Source organism: Tachyglossus aculeatus, chromosome 11, assembly GCF_015852505.1.
Source record: "Tachyglossus aculeatus isolate mTacAcu1 chromosome 11, mTacAcu1.pri, whole genome shotgun sequence".
NCBI lineage: Eukaryota > Metazoa > Chordata > Mammalia > Monotremata > Tachyglossidae > Tachyglossus > Tachyglossus aculeatus.
In genome coordinates this window covers 27,620,154-27,642,977 of record NC_052076.1, presented here as the reverse complement: position 1 = coordinate 27,642,977, position 22,824 = coordinate 27,620,154, and the positions used below count along the sequence as shown (strand labels likewise).

General features: G+C 53.5%; 1 protein-coding gene across 1 annotated transcript in view; it reads right to left on the bottom strand.

The window, feature by feature from the left end:
* Positions 1-22,824, bottom strand: part of ZNF652 (zinc finger protein 652) — a 22,857-nt gene extending 33 nt beyond the window's left edge. Inside the window, 6 exon segments of the mRNA XM_038754007.1 lie at positions 1-8,221; positions 8,224-8,456; positions 12,303-12,447; positions 13,714-13,829; positions 14,154-14,301; positions 21,580-22,824. The exon segment at positions 1-8,221 is cut by the window's left edge and continues 33 nt beyond it. Of these exon segments, the coding sequence (XP_038609935.1) occupies positions 7,940-8,221; positions 8,224-8,456; positions 12,303-12,447; positions 13,714-13,829; positions 14,154-14,301; positions 21,580-22,560 (1,905 nt within the window). The 5' untranslated portion in view covers positions 22,561-22,824 and the 3' untranslated portion in view covers positions 1-7,939.

Sequence of the window (22,824 nt, the reverse complement as noted above, 5' to 3'; positions counted from 1 at the left end):
TAGGTTGGTTACCGTACAAATCCGAGGGCCCAGCGTGTCGCGGAGACACGGCGGGCGCGGCGCTCCTGTACCAGAGAGTCACAAGAACAAAACAGATGATGCTACATTGAGTGGTTAAAAATACACAGAAAGTCATAACAATCTCTGGTGATTTTTGTCTTATGCTCAAAATCATGATCGAGTTGAAATAAAAAGTGCATTCTCAATTTCTAAGAAAAAAAATCATAATTATGGTATGGCCAACACAAGGGAAAAACAAAAACGAATCCGCACGATGAGGGGCGAGTTTGGAAGTGCAGGGGCGACCGACCACCCACGAAAGCCCGAGAGCCCCGGGGGGAGGACCAGCCCTGGGTGGGGAGGTCAGAACCCGCGCCCACCCCCGCGCCAGATCTGCCCGCCGTCACCCCCAAGAGACCCGTCCCCCCCCGATGCCGGCCGAGGCGCAACCCTCAGCCCGCGACGCCCCTCTTTGGGCCGGGGGGAGAGGAACTCCGAGCGCACAGCCCCCGCAGCAGAATGGGACCGCCGTCTTCGTTTCCGCCAAACTCCTCTGGGCGAGCTTAACATTCGACAGCGAGGTCTGCAAACCTAACGCTAAGTGATCCTGGCAAGCAAACTGCAATCTTTTTTTTTTTTCTCTTTTTTCTTACGAAATCTTAAGGAAAAGTGCAAGTGATTTCCGTACTGTGTCGGAGAGAGTGGGGGAAGAAAAGGAACAAATAACCATACACATCCCACCTAGATACCCGCCACCCCGGCTGGTTTGAATTCTCTTGATGGCTGGGGCTCGGGGGGGGTCCACGCAGACCTCATCGACGTCCCCCCCAATGCTCGCTGGGGATGACTCTGGGCTGGGCAGAACCAGAGAGTTCTGGGCGAGGGTCTCCCATCTCTCCTCCAGCTGCCCTTGGATGCGTCCCCCGGAGCTAATCCCGGAGCCGTGTCCCGGCTGTACAGGAGCCAGGCTAAAATGAGCCAGAGCAGGAGGCTTCCGGGAATCCCAACCTGGAAGACTGCCACGTGCCAGAGAAGGATGCCCCCTGGGCGGGAAGGGAGGGGCAACTGGTTTCCACTGGGATTAGACGGGAAGGGGGAGGGAGAAGGGGGAGGAAAAAAGGGATTGGGTGGGATGGATGGGTTTGGGTGCTGGTGGGGTGGTGGGGGAGGGAAAAGGGGTCCTCACTCCAGTCTCCTGGGGGACCCCGGGATAGAGACGGACCTGCTGGTTACTGGTGGGGTCTGGCCCAAAGCCCAGCCTTTCTGTGCTAGCCCTCGCCCTACCCAGGCAGTTAGAAGGTGGAAATTCAGCCAGAAAGGATTTCTTTCACCCTTAGAGGCGAGGAAAAGAGCCAGAAAAGAACTCGACCGCCCTTCTGTGGACAAACCTAAGTACTGCTAAAGCAGGGGGGCCACAGCCCTCGCAGAGTCTTGAACACAATTACCCAGGCCACCCCCCACGCACGTTTATCTGCACATGTGTACACACCTATGCAGGTACACATACACACGCAGGCCCCCGCACATATGTACACATACTTAGACACACACCCACACATAGGGGAGAGCAAGAAGGGCCGACGTTAATTTCGGACGGCACCCGCACTTTGCCCGACTTCCCGCGATTAACCCCCAGAATCTGCCGGACCCCGCACACGCCCCCCGAAATGCAAGGATAGGGTGGCAGCCAGGTTCCGGGGAGCCGGAGCTTCTAGGCCCGATTGTCCACCTTTAGCGTCCATCCTCAGACCCCCCCACCGTGGGGGATCTAGGGTCCCCGAAGTGGGCCGCCCCCTCTCAGCCTCCTGCCCTGGGACTAGCTGCCAAGGGGAGGTCTTGGGGGCATTCCAAGCCATTTTACATTCAGAGGTGCTCAGTTCCCCGGGGGCCCCGTGTGTCCAGGCCAAGGGGCAGCTCGAAGAGCTGAGCAGAGAGGGCAGCAGCAGCAGCACATAGGGTGGCGGTCCCCTTCCGGAGTTAGGGAAGCTCTGAAAGGCAGGCAAGCAAGCCCCACCTGATGACCATCGCCCACCAAACTCTCCCCAGACCACAAGGGGAAAAGGGCCGGACCCGGATAGCAGGGGGCAGGTAGTAAGATGGTGCCTGGGCCTGACTTCTCCTACCTGCTCAAAGCCAGAAGCAGCCAGCCACCGGTCTAGCTGCACAGGCCAAAACCCTCCTCCGTCGCCTCCCTGGGTTATCCAGGCCAGCGGCAGGAAAAGCCGCCCAGCAGCCCTCCCGACAAAAGACTGCATCTGAGCCAGTGGAGCCAAATCAAAAAGGGGCCATCGGTTCCGGACCTTTGATACAGGGAAACCGTGTTTCCTTGGAGTCCCGGAGAGGAAAAGGACCACTTCCTGCAAGCCGGCATCCCAATTCCAAATGAGACGGTCCACACTTCAGCCTTCCAGAGCCTTCCCACCAAGCCCTCCGAGGGGATGACTGCATATGGATGCTCTGACTGCTAGGGTGAAGCTGTTCAAATGGACGGTTTTCGTTACCCTGTTCAAAAGCAACCCAGCAAACTAGCGTTGTTCCTCTTCTTCCCCACCTGCCGTGAACCTCCGGCCCTTGTTTCCCTCCTTTTGGAGAACTGACAGTAGCAAAAGGGGTCTAGGGGCCCGATCAGAGCGGGACCACACAGGAAGCTGGGAAAGGAGGGCCGAGAGGGAGAACTGTGATCCAGGAAACTTGGAAACGGAAGCGGTGGATGGTCTTTGTTTGGGGGGAAGGTGAGAAGATACAGGAAGAGGGAAAGGAAGTGGGGGGGAGTACATTTCACTTAGTGCGGCAGAAGCCGAAGAGCTGGGCTGAGGGAACAGTTGTGAAAACGGCAGAAAGGGGTAGGGAGGAATTAGAGAGCCCGATCACCCCAGAAGATAACGCTGAATTTGATTTGATTACAGAAACGGCCCGGGAGATGGGGGGAAGGGACGGGGGGCAGAGCTGTGTATAGCAGCAGCAAAATAAGCCAACAGGATCTCCTGAAACGATGGGGAGGAATCAAGATCAGGACGGAGTCCAAACTGCTCAAGGGACGCGCGACATTTTCTCGGTGAGAGCTCTGGAAGGGATTCCCGGCTTCTGGCTCTGGAAGCACAGTTGAGTAACCAGAAGGGGGGCCGAAATCTTTTCACCGCCAAGAGAGATTTAGCCTGTGAGAGGCAAGGCCACGCTCAACAAACAGTAAATAAGTCGCCAAGAGTCGAGACAGGAAGAGGGCACACGGAAGGGGTCCCAGATCGGGCGGAGGGTGGGAGGGTCCAAGGCCGAAACCCGCTCGCCTCGGAGGAGACAAATGTGGAGGGTGGGGTGGGAATTTCAAACATCCGGGACACAGAACGGGGGACGTCTCGGACCGGGAGGGGAGTGTGCCGGGATGCTGGCTTCTTCAAGGCACTGGAGGGCGAGAGGGGACTGCATCTGTAGCGAGATGGTGGCAGGGGCGGGGAGGTCCAAGAGAGAATGTGGATGGAGGCTTGCTTTGCTGACCAAAGGAAACAGAGCACTTTGCTTGAATTCGAGGGGCCGCAGCGGTTCTCAGGGAGTCAGTGACAGAGGTACAAGTTAGAAGGAATCCATTCGGTCACCTCCCGGGATAACGAAGTCTGGCTCGCCAGCAAGGAGTAAGAACGTCGTCTGGGAATAAGCCGTGCAGATCCACCGGGCAGTCTGTCTTCAGCGCAGGCTTCGAGCCGGGGAGAAACGGAGCCTCCACGTGGAGATTTCTTTCAAGACGTTCCGAGTCCTTTCCTCTGAGTCCCAATAATTCAACGGCAAAGTCTGTAAGGAGTCTAGACCGGAGTGCAAAAGCGTGGCAGTTGTGAGAAATGGACACAAACGGTGGGTGGTTTTTATGGCTTCCGTAGTTGGGGAAGAAGGGTCCTCTGGTTTACTTTATCGAGGTAGAGTATTTAAAGGTTGCTAAACTCAGAGGGCAAAAGAGGAGCATAAAAACCACTATTGAGTAATTAGGTGATTAAAGTTTCTAGTCATCGACACGGTGCTCTTTGTGCAGAGGCGGGGGGAGGATACAACAGAACCTTTTCCTCTTGGCATCGGCCAAGGGGGACTGTATTTCTCACAAGGGAAAAAAAAAATCGCTTGCTTTTTGAAGTCTGGACACTGTGGAAATCTTAAAAGTGACTTGGCTTTTTCCCATCTCACGGTGCTCCTTTGAACCTAGAACTGCGATAAGTGCTTATTTGTGGTCAATACGCCTTGCGAAGTTCGGCTAATTTACTTAACTGGATTATATTCCCCCAGACGGCAGTCAGGCATCGTGTTTCAAACCAAACAGGCCCCCCAAAATGCCACTCCGTGTTTCAAGCTGACAAGGCCTCGCTGACTGCCCCAACAAGCCTCCTGGGGTGGCTTTCAGTCTTCTCCACACCCCAAATCCTGACGGATTAGAAAGGAAAGCCCACCTCTTCCCGATTGAAACCTAGAGCTTGCTTCTCTCCAGCTCTGAAGGATGAGCAAATTCAGCTCCGTGAGGTGGCCCGGGGCCATTCGGATCCTTACGACTCCTAGCTCGGGACACACGTGTAATCCCGAGTGAGGTCCGTGGTAACCTGCTTTGCAGTGGGGGAGACGGGAGGTGGAGGCAGGCTACGGAGAAACACCCCGAGGCCAGAGAATTAATCAGTCCGCTGCCGACCGAAGCATCACCACAGAGGGTGTGACGCTGCGCTTGCCGATGCACCGGGGCCGTGGAGAGTCGGTCAGCCGCTTAAAAGAAAATTTCTCTCCCTTCCATCATCTCAGCTTATTTAAGGAAGTGATGGGATTTAGAACTGCGACTTGATGCCGAATGGCAGGCGACACAGAAGGTGCTACTGTTTTCTCTGAAATCGGCTTGAAAGGCAAACCACCTTCACGAGGAAGGGTTACGGGCTTAGAGGGAATTTAGAAAAGCCCAATCCTCTAGATGAGGGTTAGAGGACTTTTGCTCCTTTGCTCCTCCGTTCGAATAAAATGTCCTTCCCTTAATGAGTAGCTCATCTGACTTCGGGGTAAAGCAGCAATTTGACAATAAGGGTTTCACATGAGGATTTCCGATGCCCTTCACGATACTATCAGAGTGGGGGCCAGGGGAGGGGAGGGGACTCTCTACGAGGCTTCTATAGGGAAAACGATGATGAAGATAAAGCCACGTTAACTGTCCCTAAGTAAGGACTCATTTTCCAGGATAGGATGGGCTTTCGGGGATCCCAGAAGACAACGGGACCACCAGATGATCGAGCCACTTTGTAGAGACAGGGTGGCCGGCTGATCCGATCCGGTGTCGTATTGCTTCGGCCTGTTATCGCTCCCGCCTCCGAGCTGCCTGAGTTTGGAGGGTGTAACGCTTGACACCTCTATTTAAGGCTGAACCCCTGAATGCTCACGGTGATCGTGCGTAACGAGCCCCTTAGAGGGGGTTCACGCAAAGTCCCCCTGGGAGGTCGAGAAAGGACCACTGAACCAAACAACGAGGAAGCACTAACGCAAAGAGGTCACCCCACCAAGGAATTTTCATTACGGTGGGACTGTTTTAGCCTCCTTTCTATGCCAGCCTTTTTTTCGCCCCAGATGAGGGTTCCCTGACGGCCCGGATCCATCTGTGTTGGCCCCAAACCCCAGGTTCCATCGGACCCAAGTCCTCTTGAAACGGACGCGGAAACGGTCTCGGTCTACGGCTCCGCGGAACAGCCGGGGAAGATTTACTGACAACAGAATCCGACGCAAGCGATTTGGCCGAGCCGTAGTTTGATCCTTTTTCAAAGGACTCTAGAGGGTCCCCAGCCGGGCCCCGAGACGAGGGCTCGTCCACATACAATTTGGAATGCAAAGGAGCTGGAGAAGCAGCTGCCACTCACTGAGCACACAACAGTCAAGAACAAGAGAGCAAACTTTTGATTTTTCTGGCTCGGTCACCTGGGAGCTCCGAGGGCATACGAAGAGGCAGAGAGGGTGAGAGAGAGGCACCGAGGTGCAGAGAGAGATGCTGAGGAAGCGAGAGACCGAGGAAGAGACACACCGAGGAAGAGAGAGACACCGAGATATCTGTTTAAATCGGTCTTAGCTTTCCAAGTTTTCCATCCAAAGGGAAGACCCTTTACCCCGGATTCAACAATGCCCTAAGCTCCTCAGAAGGTGACATGAGGAAAGGAGGAAGTTCTGCAACTTTCCAACAGGACCTTGCCCTGCCCGCCACAGGGACAGCGGGTCGTCTTGTCTGGGCAGCGCACCCGGACGTGTGACATCACCACCCGTTACCGTGGGGGTTTGGGACGAGCGGAGGCAGGTAGGGGCGCGGGGCAGGGGGGTGGGAGCTTGGAGGAAGAAGAGTGACTATTTGAGAAGATCAATAAGAAGCAGCCCGAGGTGGGGTTACTCCGGCCCTGAGGGCGTGCCCTGCCAGGGCAACGTCCGTCCAACTCAGCAGGGCCAAGGCCAGCCAAAAACCGCCGCAGGTCAGCCTGGCCCTCCATCCCGGCTGGCTCCAACCCGCCACCCCGATCGTTCGGGGCCCTTCCAGACCCCCGGAACCGGAGATGCCCCGGCCCGGCCACCCCGAGAGACCGCAGAAGGCATCCTCACTGCCCTGTCCCGCTCGGCCCCACCCAAAGCCACCCGTCAGAACAAACCGTTCTGTGTTTCTGACTTCGGGATCCGTCCATCTTCTCCGCCCCATCCCCTTCCAACTTCTCACCGTCACCCCCGCCAATGCCGCCGGGACAATGGGCCTAACTCCGAGACTGTCCTCTTCCGAACAACTCCCAAAAAGGGAGGCGTGAGAGCGACTCGATAGATTCCCCCGACGCAGGGCCCACCTCCCCAACCAGAGACGGAAGCAGCGGACGAGACCGTCAAGGAGAGGGCCTCCCCCAACCTCTTTCCCCGAACAACCCCCCAGATCCCAGTCCTAGGTGGCGAACGGACTTACGTTTTGCAAAGCGTTGGGAATTCCCCAGCGAGGGGGCCTAGCTCACCTGACCTTGCTTTCCCCCCGCCGATTCTCCTCCGCTGCACTAACGGGAAAGGTGGCAGCCGGGGGGCCTGGGGATCTTGCCTCGGTCCCCGAGCCTAAAAAGACACTTGGGTGTAAAGGGGGTGGAGAGAAACAGGACGACCTCGGGAGACGACCGTGTCACATCCACCAAGTTGTGAAAGCCAAAATCCCCTCTGCCCCGGAGGCCCCTCCGGCCCACCCCGGCCCGTCTCGTCTCCGAAGCAGCTCGTTGTCGTCCGTGGAGATGCGGGGGTTGGCTTGGGAGCTAGAGGTGCTTCCGATGCATCTTTGAAGAATCACATTTGGATGATTATTAAAAAAAAAAAAGTCTCTATTTTACAACATAGGCCCAGCTACACTGAAAAATGACACCGCTTATTGAAATACATTTCATTTTAGAAACAGACTACTAAAGAGGTCTATACAAAAACAACTCTAAAATAATTTTCTGTAGTAAAATAAAGAGTGCGTTAGGAGAGCTACACAAACAAGAAAGTTTTCTTCGTCTTTCTCTATAATGCTCGATATACTGTGATACGTGGCTGAGGCCGGGCTCCGGGGGCTGGCGCCGGGAGCTGAGAAGGGTCGGTTACGATACACAGTGATACAATTAATGCTATGGATTAATCTCACAGCCTTCCCGATTAGTACAAAGGAGCCGAGCCCCTCCTCTCTGAGGAGCGGTCTGGGATAGAAAAGCAAGCATACCTCATCAGCTGATATGAAATTAGAAAATTCCACGAGTCTCTCAAAGTATCTGAAAGTTACAAAAGTCGGCGGCGAGTGGGCCGGGACCCCCCCCCACCGCCCCCCATCACGGGGGGGTGGGTGGAGGTGGGCCGGCGGCTTCCCCCCGCATCCCGCCCGGGGTTGCCGGGGCCTCCGCCCTGCGGGCCGGTGGAAAGAGGGGGGTGGGTCCGGCCGGCTCCCCCTCGGCGGGCGTTAATGGTGGGGGGCGGAGCTGTTCTTCTCCGCCAAGTGTCGCAGAAAGTGGTCCTCGCTCTGGCCTCGGTGATTTAAAGGCTCGCTCTTGAAGAGCGCTGGAGGCGGGGGGAGATGCGGGACGGGGGGCACGGGGAGGTGGTGCGGCGGGTGGTGGGGGTGAGGGTGGATGTGCAGGTGGGAGAACGGGTGCGGGATGGGGCGCGGGGGGAGCGCGCTCACGGGGTTCAGCCCGCCGGGCGGGGCCGGGGCATTGGCGGCCGAGGGGACCGGGGGGGGCGGGGGGCGGCGGGGGCCGGGGTCAAGGGGAGCTGGACGGCGGGGGGGACGTTCACGGGGCTGGTGACCCGGAAGCATTTCTCCTTGTGCGCCTTGAGCATGTTGGAGAAGCGGAAGCGCTGGCCGCAGACGTCGCACGGGTAGGGCTTCTCGCCCGTGTGAGTTCGCCGGTGCCTCTTCATGTTGGGGCGGCTCGTGAAGCTTTTGCCGCAGATTTCACAGATGAAGGGTTTCTCTCCTGGAAGCGGGGCGAGGGGCAACGCGGAGACAGACGCCAGTTGAGGGCGGGCGGCGGAAGGGGGGATTGCCCGGGATTTGAGAGGCCCGGAGGCTAGACTGCCAGCTCCTTGTGGGCAGGGAATGTGTCTGTTTATTGTTCTACTGTAATGATCATAATTTAGGTATTTGTTAAGCGTTAACCATGTGCCAGGCGCCAGGGTGATTCAAGCAAATCAGACTGAATGCAATCCCTGTCCCACATGGGATTCACAGCCTCCATCCCCATTTTACAGATGAGGGAACTGAGGCATGGAGAAGCGAAGTAATCGCTCAGGGTCCCCCAGCAGATAACTGCTGGCAGAGCTGGAATTAGAACTCACGACCTTCTGATGCCCAGGCCCGTGCTCCATTCATTCACTCATTCAATCGCATTTATTGAGTGCTTACTGTGTGCAGAGCACCGTACTAAGCGCTTGGGAAGTATAAATCGGCAACATATAGAGACGGTCCCTAGCCAACAACGGGCTCACCGTCTAGAAGGGGGAGACAGACAGCAAAACAAAACGTGTAGACAGGTGTCAAAAACTCTACCCACTATGCCATGCTGCTTCTCATCCTTCTCTATTGGACTCTCCCAAGCGCTTAGGACAGTTCTCTGCACACAGCGCTCAATAAATACGTCTGAATGAATGAATGAATTGATTTCATGGGCGACCTGGCTGCTGCTTGACGGTTTCTGGACTCCGGACCTGGGAGTGTCCAGCAGGGGGCGCCGCAGCTTTATTTATTTATTTTATTTGTACAAATCTATTCTATTTATTTTATTTTGTTAGTATGTTTGGTTTTGTTCTCTGTCTCCCCCTTTTAGACTGTGAGCCCACTGTTGGGTAGGGACTGTCTCTGTACGTTGCCAACTTGTACTTCCCAAGCGCTTAGTACAGTGCTCTGCACATAGTAAGCGCTCAATAAATACGATTGATTGATTGATTGATTGAACTTGAGAGACGCCTGTCAGGCTGCTGGACTCCAGCAAAGGGAGAAGCAGCGTGGCCCAGTGGCAAAGAGCAAGGGCTTTGGACTCAGCGGTCATGGGTTCAAATCCTGGCTCTGCCAATTGTCAGCTGTGTGACTAGGGGCAAGTCGCTTCACTTCTGCAGCGTGGCTCAGTGGAAAGAGCACGGGCTTTGGAGTCAGAGGTCATGGGTTCGAATCCCGGCTCCACCACATGTCTGCTGTGTGAACTTGGGCAAGTCACTTCACTTCTCTGGGCCTCAGTTCCCTCATCTGTAAAATGGGGGTGAAGACTGGAAGCCCCATGTGGGGCAATTTGATTACCTTGTATCTACCCCAGCGCTTAGAACAGTGCTTGGCACATAGTAAGCGCTTAACAAATACCAACATTATTATTATAATTATTATTCTCTGGGCCTCAGTTACCTCATCTGTAAAATGGGGATTAAGACTGTGAGCACCCCGACGTGGGACAACCTGATCTCCTTGTAACCTCCCCAGTGCTCAGAACAGTGCTTTGCACATAAGCACTTAATAAATGCTATCATTATTATTGTTGTTATTATTATTATTTTGTTATTATTATAGGGGGCCACTGTGTGGGCTCTAAAAGAGATGCTGATGCCGCGGACCCCGTTTAGAACCCGGCCCCCCCCATCTACCTCATGAGCTTCAAGCAGCAGCCTGGCCTAGAGGAAAGCGTCTGAGCCCACTATTGGGTAGGGACTGTCTCTATATGTTGCCAACTTGTACTTCCCAAGCGCTTAGTACAGTGCTCTGCACACAGTAAGCCCTCAATAAATACGATTGATGATGATGTCAGAGGCCTTGAGTTCTAATCCCAACTCTGCCACCTGCCTGCTGGGTGACCTCGGGCGAATCACTTCACTTCTCCGGGCCTCAGTTTCCTCATCTGTTCCCTCTCCCCTGCACACTGCAAACCTGGTGCAGGACTGGCACTGGGTCCGAGCTGGGCATATCGAATCTACTCCAGCACTTAGCCCGTTGTAAGCATTTAACAAAAGACACCATTACTATTATTATTACTGGCAGCGTGGCACAGCGGAGAGAACCTGGGGGGAGTTAGGGGACCTACGTTGCCATAATGCCATAATGATGGCATTTGTTAATCCTGGCTCCGCTCCTTGCCTGCTGTGTGGCACTGAGCAATAATAATAATAATGATGGTATTTGTTCAGCGCTTACTATGTGCAAAGCGTTGTTCTAAGCACTGGACCAGCACAAGTCATTTCACTTCTCTGTGCCTCGAGTTTCCTCCTCTGTAAAACGGGGCTTCACTACCTGGTCTCCCTCCCCATTAGCCTGTAAAAGCTCCACATGGGACACTGACTCTATCTGACCTAATTTTCTTGTACCTACCTCGGCGCTTAGTATATAGTAAGCGCTGAACAAACACCACTGTTGTGATCATCTGATATTATTAATAACAGTAATGGTAAATATATTAAATAATGATGGCATTTGTTAAGCGCTTACTATGTGCCAAGCACTGTTCTAAGCGCTGGGGGAGTACAAGGCAGTCAGGTTGTCCCACGGGGGGCTCACACTTTTAACCCCCATTTTACAGATGAGGTAACTGAGGCACAGAGAAGTTAAGTGACTTGCCCGAAGTCACACAGTTGAAAAGTGGTGGAGCCGCGATTAGAACCCACGACCTCTGACTCCCAAGCCCGTGCTTTTCTCACTGAGCCACGCTGCTTCTAATGGTAGGATTTGTTAAGTGCTTACTTTGTGCCAAGCACTGTTGTAAGCACTGGGTGGGGGGGAATACAAGGTAATCAGGTTGTCCCACATAAGGCTCACAGTCTTAATCCCCGTTTTACAGGTGAGGTAACTGAGGCACAGAGAAGTGAAGTGACTTGCCCAAAGTCACACAGTTAAGGGGCTAGGGCCACCTGCCCCGGGACAGCAAGATCTGGGCTGAGAAAGATCTTGTGGGTGGAGATGGTGGTTTTCCAAGTCAGGCAGGGCCATGGGGACATGCCCCAGACTGATTGTACTCAAGGGAAGCGAAGCTCTGTCCGGGGTGATCGGAAAACACGGCCAAGTGGACAAAGCCTGGGCCTGGGAATCAGAAGGTCACGGGTTCTAATCCTCACTCCACCACTTGCCTGCTTTATGAGCTTGGGCAAGTCACTTCACTTCTCTGTGCCTCAGTTCCCTCATCTGTAAAATGGGGATTAAGACTGTGAGCCCTATAGGGGACAGGGACTGTGCCCAACCGGGCTATCTTCCATCTACCCCAGAGCTTGGTACAGTGTCTGGCACATAGTAGGTGCTTTACAAACACTATGATAATAATAATAATAATGGCATTTGTTAAGCGCTTACTACGTGCAAAGCACTGTTCTAAGCGCTGGGGAGGATACAAAGTGATCAGGTTGTCCCACGTGGGGCTCACAGTTTTCACCCCCATTTTACAGATGAGGTAACTCAGGCTCAGAGAAGTTAAAGCACTTGCCCAAGGTCACACAGCAGACATGTGGCAGAGCCGGTATTAGAACCCATGACCTCTGACTCCCAAGCCCGTGCTCTTTTCATTGAGCCATGCTGCTTCTCATTATTCTCATTATTATTATTGTTATTATTATTATTGATTGAGACTGTGAGCCCCAGATGGGACAGGGACTGAGTCCAACTCGATTTGCTTGTATCCACCCCAGCTCTTAGTACAGTGCCTGGCACAAATTAAGCATTTAACAAATGCCATTATCATTATTATTAAAATCAGGCCCCCGGGCCATCTTGCTGGGGTCGAAGGTGGGGGAGGGAGAAAGAGGCGTAGTCCGGGGGGGGAGGCGGGAGGGGGGATCCGAGGCCAAGGTGTCCTTACCAGTGTGGGTTTTCATGTGCTCGTCGAAGTACTGCTTCATGTTGAAGTCCTTGCCGCACCACTGGCACATGAACTGCTTGTGGCCGATGTGGATGCTCATGTGGGAACGCAGCTGGTACTTGTACTGGAACCGCTCGTCGCAGTTCTGTGGGGAGAAGGGGGTGGGTGGGGGGCACACGGGAAACCGTCCACCAAGGGCCACTCGGCCGCTGAAACGGGAGCCGGGCCCGACGACTGGACTGTCAGCTCCGGGAGGACAGGGATCCACTCTGCCCACTCTAGAGTACTCTTCTCTCCCGAGCGAGTACCACAGTGCTCTGCCCACGGGATAAACGGTCGATCCGTACCCCCGATGGACTGATTGATGTCCGGGCCGCCCCGCCGAGCCCGGCTCGGAGCTGGTTCTGTGCCCCTTTCCCAAACTCTGGAGAAAGTCAGGGGATCACTGAGTTGCCTTTTTAACCGAGCAGGCCGGGGCATCCTGTTGGTTTACATAGCTAAGGGACTTACCTGTAAGGTAAGGTAGAACAGAAAACCTGTAAGTAGCCTGGCAGAAAGTGCCCAAAACCCAGGTTTCTAATCCCAGCCGGACCAGTGATCCACTGGCTAACCTCGGGCAAGTCACTATTTAACCTCGCTGAGCCTCAATTTTTTTTTTACCTGTAAAATGAGGGAGGGAGAAGATACCTGCCCTTCCCACCTTTCGGAGAAGCCACGTGACCGACCTGGTGGAGAGAGCCCAGGCCTGGGAGTCCGCAGACCTGGGTTCTGATCCTGGTTCTGCCACTTGCCTGCCTTGGGCCTCCCTTAACTTCTTTCTGCCCTCAGTTTCTTCATCTGTAAAATGGAGAGTCAATACTCAACTTCTCTCCTTAGGCTGCGAGTCCCTTGTGGGATGGGAACTGAGTCTGACCTGACAAGAAGCAGAGAGGCCTGGTGGGTAGAGCACAGGACAGGGATTCATTAGCACCTGGGCTCTAATCCCACTTCTGCCACCTGTCTGCTGTTTGACCTTGGGCAAGTCACTTAACTTCTCTGTGCCTCAGTTCCCTCATCTGTAAAATGGGAATGAAGACTGTGAGCCTCACGTGGGACAACCTGATCACCTTGTATCTATCCCAGAGTTTAGAACAGTGCTTGGCACATAGTAAGCACTTAAATACCAACATTATTATTATTATTACTACAGTGGTTAGCACAGTGCCTGGCACATACTAACTGCTTAACAAACACCACAAAACAAAACAAACACCTTTCCCATGTCAGCAGCCCCATCGGGACAGTATGGTTGGCACGGGGTGGAACAGAGGCATTTGGGGGGCCCGTAGCCTCACCCCCCTCTCCTAAGGGGTCATGCCAAGCACGGGCGGGACCCCAGGCCCGGCCCCTTCCTGGCTCCCCACCTCCTCACCTCGCATCGGAAGGGCTTCTCTCCAGAATGTTGCAGGGAGTGCACCTTGAGCGACATGCTGCGCTTGAACGACTTTCCACAGGTTTCGCACGTAAACGGCATGTCTTTCGTATGTGCTGCAACATAAAATGCAAAGGGGGGGAAGGGGGAGAACGTCTCAGCGGTGGGCTTCCGAAACGCCCCCGGTCCTAGAGGAAGAGCCGCCCTCATCCAGCTCCCCGAGCCAACCGGCCTGCTCTTCGTTCCCGCACCGCCCCCACCTACAAAACTCCCCAGTCCTCCCGATTACCTCCCGAACTTTGGGGTCCCGCCACCTGCTAGGTGACCGAGATGGGGTGCTCTCCCTCCCGGGATCCAGGGGGAATCCCCGACACGCCCCCACGGACAGCTGAGCCTCGGGGCCCGGTGCCGGGGGGCGGCGGAGGGGGGACGCGACTTACCGACCATGTGCTTCCGCACGTGAGCCATGGTGTAGAACTTCTTCTCGCAGATCTCGCAGGAGAACTTCTTCTCGGCGTAACCGTGGACGATCTTGATGTGCTCGTGCAGGGACCAGAGCTTCTTGAACGACTTGTTGCAGGAAACGCACTGCGGGGGCGGCACAGACAGAGGCGGGGGAGCTTCTTTGGCCGAGGCTGACAATAAATGGTGGCCCCTCGGGGATTTGGGGAATCCTAGCCCTCGCGCTTGGTTCAGGGCTCGGCATCTAGTCAGGGCTCAGTAATGCCTGTGACGGATTGGGTGATTGACAGATGCCAGGCCACTGGGGAGAGGGTCTCGGAGAGCCCAGGGGACAGATCAACCATGTCCGCTCTTCCGGCTCGGGAGGACTGGATTGCTTGGTGACATTTCGGGGGGAGTAAAAGGGGAAAGGGGGGCTCAAAGACCACGAAATCGGCCTGCTTGGTTAAAATGGCAACTCAGTGATCCCCTGGCTTCCTCCAGAGTTACCTGGTTGTGTGCCAGCTTTCCCTCTGACACAGGAACAGAGCCAAAAATCAAATATAGACTGATTTGTCTGTCAATATAGACTGTCATCTTTTAGACTGTGAGCCCACTGTTGGGTAGGGACTGTCTCTATATGTTGCCAATTTGTACTTCCCAAGCGCTTAGTACAGTGCTCTGCACATAGTAAGCGCTCAATAAATACGATTGATGATGATATAGTGCCATAAATAAAATATGGTGCTTACTTTAAAAAAAAATATTTGTGTGTTAAGCACTTACTATGTGCCAGGCTCTAAACTAAGCACTGGCACAGGTACCAGCTCAACAGGTTGGGCATGTCCCACATGGGGCTCACAGTCTTAACCCAGACTAAGCCCCACATTTCCTCATCTCCCACTCCCTTCCACATCACCCTGACCCACTCGCTTCCTTTGCTCTTCCCCCCTCTCCCCGCCCCACGACACTTATGGATATATGTAGGTATCTATAATTCCATTTCTTTATATTGATGCCTGTCTCCACCACTCTAGACTGTGAGTCTGTCAGGGCCAGGGACTGTCTCTCTTTATTGCTGTATTGTCCTTTCCAAGTGCTTAGTAAACAGTGCTCTGGCAAAGAGTAAGCGCTCAATAAAAATGACAATGAATGAATGGATAATCCCCCTTTTACAGATGAGGGAATTGAGGTGCAGAGAGGTTAAGCAACTTGCCCAAGGTCACAAAGCAGACGGGTGGTGGAACCAGGATGGGAACCCAGACACTTCTAGCTCGCAGGCCTGCTCTAACCACTAGACCACGTTGCTTCATATTAGTAAAGAACGCAAGCTGTTTTGGGGACGTCTGTGGACAGCCCATAGACTGCAAACTCTCTGAGAGCAGGGATCACGTCTTTTTTTCCAAATGGTATTTGTTAAGCACTTACTGTGTGCCAGGCACTGTACTAAGCGCTCAGGTACTTATGAGCTAATCCGATTGGACACAGTCCAGATCCTATATGGGACTCACAGTCTTAATCCCCATTTTTCAGATGAGGTAACTGAGGCACCGAGAAGTGAAGTAATATGCCCAAGGTCCCATGGCAGACGTGACAGCAGCACAGTCAAGTGGACAGAGCACAGGCCTGGGGGTCAGAGGCACCTGGGTTCTGACCCTGGCTCCGCCACTTGTCTGTGACTCAGTCACCCTGTCTGTAAAATGGGGATTAAGACTGTGACGGTGGGACAGGCTCTGTCCAACCTGATTAGCTTATACGTATCCCAGGGCTTAGAACAGGGCCTGTCACATAGTTAAGTGCTTATCTGCACACAGTAAGCGCTCAATAAATACGATTGATTGATTGATTGATTAACAGATACCATAAAACACCCCTAAAGACAGTGGGCCCAAGACTAGAACTCACATCCTTTTAGACTCACATCCTCCCCCTTCTAGACTGTGAGCCCACTGTTGGGTAGGGACCGTCTCTATATGTTGCCAACTTGTACTTCCCAAGCACTTAGTGCTCTGCACACATTAAGCGCTCAATAAATACGATTGACTGATTGATTGATTGATCCTTCCGACTCCCGGGCCCATGCTCTATCCATTACGCCACACTACCTCTTCTAATGCTCCAACTCCCCTGAGTGCCTAGTTCGGTGCTCCACACCCAATAATAATAATAGTAATAATAATCATGGCATTTATTAAGCGCTTACTATGTGCAAAGCACTGTTCTAAGTGCTGAGGAAGTTACGAGGTGATCAGGTTGTCCCACGGGGGGCTCACAGTCTCAATCCCCATTTTACAGAGGAGGTCACAGAGGCACAGAGAAGTGAAGTGACTTGCCTAGAGTCACCCAGCTGACAATTGGCGGAGCCGGGATTTGAACCCATGATCTCTGACTCCCAAGCCCGGGCTCTTTCCACTGAGCCACGTTGCTTTTCTAATGCTACCGATGAAGACAGTGACAGCTTCCAAAGCAGTCCAGACCCCACTGGCTGCAGTACCCTGACTTCCACTTCTGGGGTGCAGCGTTAGGCTGCCTTCCTTCTGTCGCCCATTAGCAAAAATCAATGATAATAATAACTGTGGTCTTTGTTGGGCACTTACTATGTGCCAGGCACTGTTCTAAGCACTGGGGTAGATACACGATGATGATGATGATGACGGCATTTGTTAAGCGCTTACTATGTTCTAAGCGCTGGGGGAGCTACAAGGTAATCAGGTTGTCCCACGTGGGGCTCACAGTCTTAATCCTCATTTTCCAGATGAGGTAATGGAGGCACAGAGAATAATAATAATAATAATGTTGGTATTTGTTAAGCGCTTACTATGTGCCAAGCACTGTTCTAAGCACTGGGGGGATACAAGGTAATCAGAGTTGTCCCACGTGGGGCTCACAGTCTTCAACCCCATTTTCCAGATGAGGTAACGGAGGCACAGAGAATAATAATAATGTTGGTATTTGCTAAGTGCTTACTATGTGCCAAGCACTGTTCTAAGCACTGGGGGGATAAAAGGTAATCAGAGTTGTCCCACGTGGGGCTCACAGTCTTAATCCCCATTTTCCAGATGAGGTAACGGAGGCACAGAGAATAATAATAATAATAATAATAATAATAATAATAATAATAATAATAATAATAATAATGTTGGTATTTGATAAGCGCTTACTATGTGCCAAGCACTGTTCTAAGCACTGGGGGGATAGAAGGTAATCAGAGTTGTCCCACGTGGGGCTCACAGTCTTAATCCCCATTTTCCAGATGAGGTAACGGAGGCACAGGGAATAATAATAATAATGTTGGCATTTGTTAAGCGCTTACTATGTGCCAAGCACTGTTCTAAGTGCTGGGGGGATAGACGGTAATCAGAATTGTCCCACGTGGGGCTCACAGTCTTAATCCACCTTTTACAGATGAGGCAACGGAGGCACAGAGAATAATAATAATAATAATAATAATGTTGGTATATTTGCTAAGTGCTTACTATGTGCCAAGCACTGTTCTAAGCACTGGGGAGATACAAGGTAATCAGAGTTGTCCCACGTGGGGCCCACAGTCTTCAACCCCATTTTCCAGATGAGGTAACGGAGGCACAGAGAATAATAATAACGTTGGCATTTGTTAAGCGCTTACTATGTGCCAAGCACTGTTCTAAGCGCTGGGGGGATAGAAGGTAATCACAGTTGTCCCACGTGGGGCTCGCAGTCTTAATCCCCATTTTCCAGATGAGGTAACGGAGGCACAGAGAATAATAATAATAATAGTAATAATGTTGGTATTTGTTAAGCGCTTACTATGTGCCAAGCACTGTTCTAAGCGCTGGGGGGATAGAAGGTAATCACAGTTGTCCCACGTGGGGCTCGCAGTCTTAATCCCCATTTTCCAGATGAGGTAACGGAGGCACAGAGAATAATAATAATAATAGTAATAATGTTGGTATTTGTTAAGCGCTTACTATGTGCCAAGCACTGTTCTAAGCACTGGGGGGATAGAAGGTAATCAGAGTTGTCCCCCGTGGGGCTCACAGTCCTAATCCCCATTTTCCAGATGAGGTAACGGAGGCACAGAGAATGATAATAATAATAATAATGTAGGTATTTGTTAAGCCCTTACTATGTGCCAAGCACTGTTCTAAGCGCTGGGGGGATAGAAGGTAATCAGAATTGTCCCACGTGGGGCTCACAGTCTTAATCCACCTTTTCCAGATGAGGTAACGGAGGCACAGAGAATAATAATAATAATGTTGGTATTTGTGAAGTGCTTACTACGTGCCAAGCACTGTTCTAAGCGCCGGGGGGATAGAAGGTAATCAGAGTTGTCCCAGGTGGGGCTCACAGTCTTAATCCCCCTTTTCCAGATGAGGTAACAGAGGCACAGAGAAGTTAAGTGACTTGCCCGAAGTCACACAGCTGACAAGTGGCGGAGCCGGGATTCAGTCCCTGTGGCACACAGGGCTCACAGTCTTGACCCCCATTTTACAGATGAGGGAACGGAGGCCCAGAGAAGTGACTTGTCCAAGTTGACACAGCAGATAAGTGGCGGGGGCCGGGATTAGAACCCAGATCCTTCTTACTCTCAGGCCGCGGGCTCTTCCCCACTGGATGCAGGACGGCGACGTCCCCCCGAGGGTGCAGCATCGGGCCGTCTTCGTCCTGTCGGCCCGTAGGAAAAATCCGGCGGCCTGCAGCAGCCCGCTGGACAGTCGAGGCACGTGACCCTAGAGGCACAGTCAGGCCCCACTTCCTTCTCAGCCTCCTCCAAGGCGGGGTTTGAGCGGCAGGCCATCTGACAAATGCAAATCACTGAAATTTCGGGAAGTGGAGAGCCTTTGGAGCTGTTTCCTTGAACTTGGGCCCAAACCATTTCCGTTCATACCCAAAATGCCCCGGGAGGAGCCGTTAAAAGATGGGTTTACCTTTTCGGAGTCCACTCAAGGGTTCGAAAGAAACAAACCTAAAAAAAAAATCAATCCATCCAACCTCTGGCTGTGAGCCCCATGTCGGATACGAGGGACTGTGGGCAATCTGATTATCTTGCACCTGAACCCAGTGCTTAGCAGAGATTGACGCGTAATAAGTGCTTAACAAACACTGCACTCATGGGAAGCAGCATGGCGCAGTGGATAGAGGCCAGGCTTGGGCGTCGGAAGGTCGTGGGTTCTAATCCCGGCTCTGCCACTTATCTGCTGTGTGGCCTTGGGCAAGTCACTTCACTTCTCAGGGCCTCCGTTTCCTCCTCTGTAAAAATGGGGAGGAAGACTGTGAGCCCCATGAGGGACAGGGACTGTATCCAACTTCATTTGCTTGTAACCACTGCAGCGCTTAGTACAGTGCCTGGCACACAGTAAGCACTTATAAATACCAGGATTATTATTAGTAGTTGTAATGATAATGATAATAATAATATTTGTGGCATTTGTTAAGTGCTTACAATACTGGCATTTATTAAGCACCTACTATGTGCAAAGCACTGTTCTAAGCACTGGGGAGGTTACTAGGTGATCAGGTTGTCCCATGGGGGGCTCACAGTCTTAATCCCCATTTTACAGATGAGCTAACTGAGGCCCAGAGAAGTGAAGTGACTTGCCCAAAGTCACACAGCTGAAAATTGGCGGAGCCAGGATTTGAACCCATGACCTCTGACTCTAAAGCCCATGCTCTTTTCTACTGAGCCACACTGCTTCTCACAGTGCTTACAATGCACTGAGCCCTGTAACGTGGCTTAGTGGAAAGAGCCCGGGCTTGGGAGTCAGAGGTCACAGGTTCTAATCCCCGCTCCGCCACTTGTCAGCTGTGTGACCTTGGGCAAGTCACTTAACTTCTCTGGGCCTCAGTTCCCTCATCTGTCAAATGGGGATGAAGACTGTGAGCCCCACGTGGGACAACCTGATTACCTTGTATCTTACTCCAGTGCTCAGAACAGTGCTTGGCACATAGTAAGCGCTTAACAAAGACCAACATTATTGCTACTAATCGCTGGGGTAGATTCAAGATAATCACAGGGCTCTGGGTCTACATAATTACTGAGAAACACACTTCTTGAACATTGCAATCAAACAATTAATCAATGGCATTTATTGGGGACTTACTGTGTGCAGATCACTGTACTAAGCGCTTCGGAGAGTACAACACAACAGAGCTGCAATAACAGATGCCTCTCATGCCCAGCAATATGGCCTAGTGGATAAAGCCTGGGCTTGGGAATTGGAAGGCCCTGAGTTCTAATTGCGGCTCTACCTCTTGTCTGCTGGGTGACCTTGGACAGGTCACTTCACTTCTCTGTGCCTCAGTAAAATGGGGATTAAGATTGGGAACCTCATACGGGACACGGACTGGGTCCACGCCTGTAGCCTCGTACTGTGCCTGGCACGTACTCAGTGCTTAAAAAATACCATTTAAAAATGAATCAATAAATACATAAAATAAAAACGGGGGTGGGGGAGGGAATTTCCCCAGGCGGCAAACTGGGATGTCAGGAGGTCGCTTGTCTAGCTGGAATCGGGAGGGTCAGACGTCAGGTCGGTGGGGGAGCTTTGGATCCAGCAAAGCAGCGTGGCTCAATGGAAAGAGCATGGGCTTTGGAGTCAGTGGTCATGGGTTCAAATCCTGGCTCCGCCAATTGTCAGCTGTGTGGCTTTGGGCAAGTCACTTAACTTCTCTGTGCCTCAGTTACTTCACCTGTAAAATGGGGATTGACTGTGAGCCCCCTGTGGGACAACCTGATCACCTTGTAACCTCTCCAGCGCTTAGAACAGTGCTTTGCACATAGTACGCACTTAATAAATGCCATTATTATTATTATTATTCAGCATGGCCTGGTAGCTAGAGCGGGGGCCTAGGCGTCAGAAGGATCTGGGTTCTAATCCCGACTCTGCCACATGTCTGCTGTGTGAGCTTGGGCAAGTCACTTCACCTCTCTGGGCCTCACTTCCCCCTTCTGTAAAACGGGCAGTAAGAGTGTGAGCCCCACGTGGGACAGGGACTGTGTCCAACCTGATGAACTCACATCTCCCCCAGTGCTCAGAACCGTGCTTGGCACATAGTAAGCGCTTGGCTCAGTGGGAAGAGCACGGGCTTTGGAGTCAGAGGTCATGGGTTCGAATCCCGGCTCCGCCACATGTCTGCTGTGTGACCTTGGGCAAATCACTTAACTTCTCTGAGCCTCAGTTACCTCACCTGTAAAATGGGGATGAAGACCGTGAGCCCCACGTGGGACAACCTGATCATCTTGTATCCCCTCCAGCGCTTAGAACAGTGCTTTGCACATAGTAAGCGCTTAACAAACGCCATTATTAATTATTATTGAGTACCATAATTACGACTGCTATGGCGATTACCTGCTGGGTTCCGTCGGGGCTGGCCGTGAGGCGCCGGGCTCCGGAACGGGTTCCTCTCCCCGGTGCGCCCGCTGGCCCGCCCGCCCGCGGCACCTACCTGGATGTTTTTTTCACAGTCTGTTTGCTGGTGGAGGGACAGCTCGCTCTCCAGAACGAACTTCTTGCCGCACTTGTCGCAGATCTGCATGCGCCGGTGAGTGACGTTCATGTGCTTCTCCAGGTACCAGCGCGTGTTGAACACCCTGGGGCACTTTTCGCAGGTCAGAGTCTCTTTCTCCTCGCACTTGGCCTTCGGCACGGGGTCCTTGGGCTCCTTGGCCGCCCTCTTTTTGCGCTTGGGGGGCTCGGCGCTCTTGCGGCGGCCCCTCGTGGCCCGGGGCCCGGGGGGCGAAGAGGGGGCGGCGGGGGTGGGGGCGGTGACAGGCGCCGCTCTCCGGGTCCGCCTCTGGGCCACGCTCGCCTTCTCGCCTCTCTTCTCCTGTTTCTTCTGCCTCCCGTTCTCCTCGTCGTCCTGGCTGTCGCCGGTGGCCGCCTCCTCCCCGCTGTCTTCCTCCGCCTCTTCCTCTTCCTCCTCCTCGCTGCTCGACTTCAGGACGGGCGTCTCCTTGGTCTGAGACGAAACCCCCTTCTCCCCTTTGGACACGTTTAACGTCTGGTTGTTCAGGTTTACCTCCACTATGATCTGCTCCCTTTTGTACGACACTTCGTCCTCCTCCTCTTCCTCGTCCTCCTCCTCGTCCTCCTCCTCGTCCTCCTCCTCCTCGTCCTCCGGGTCGTCCGAGTTCTCCCGGTCTTCCTTCACGGCCCTCGCCTCGGCCGCCGGCCTGCTCTCCCGGAAATACGGCTGCTCCTCGCTCTCGTGGAGGTGCGGCTTGCCCAGCTTGGAGTCCACCAGCACGGAGTAAGGGCCCCCCGATTCTCTTTTGTACACTTTGTTGGACAGGTCCAGTTCTTGGGGGGCGCCATGATAGAAGGAGGGGAGGCCCTGTCCGCGGCGGTTGTCTTCCTGGGCCATGCCGGCTTCCCGCGCCGCCTGGTTGGCCGCCGGCTCGGGGAGGGGCTCGGCCGGGCGGCTCATTGGCGAGAGGCCCGACGCCCGGGGCGGCTTCTGGTCCGGGGCGGCTCGGGCAGGGGGTCGGGGGCCGGGCCCAGAAGCCGGTCCATCCACGCCCCCGGGGGCCCGGGCAGCGAAGGGACGCGAGCCTCCTGCCCAAGCCGACCCTCGACCCTCCTAGGGCTCTGGCGCCAGAGCGCTGGGTCCGAGGGGTCGGGCGAGCGGGCGGTAGCGGGCCGGGCACTAGAAGGTTTTCTTTTGGAGGGAGCTGCAAAGGACTCTAAGCAT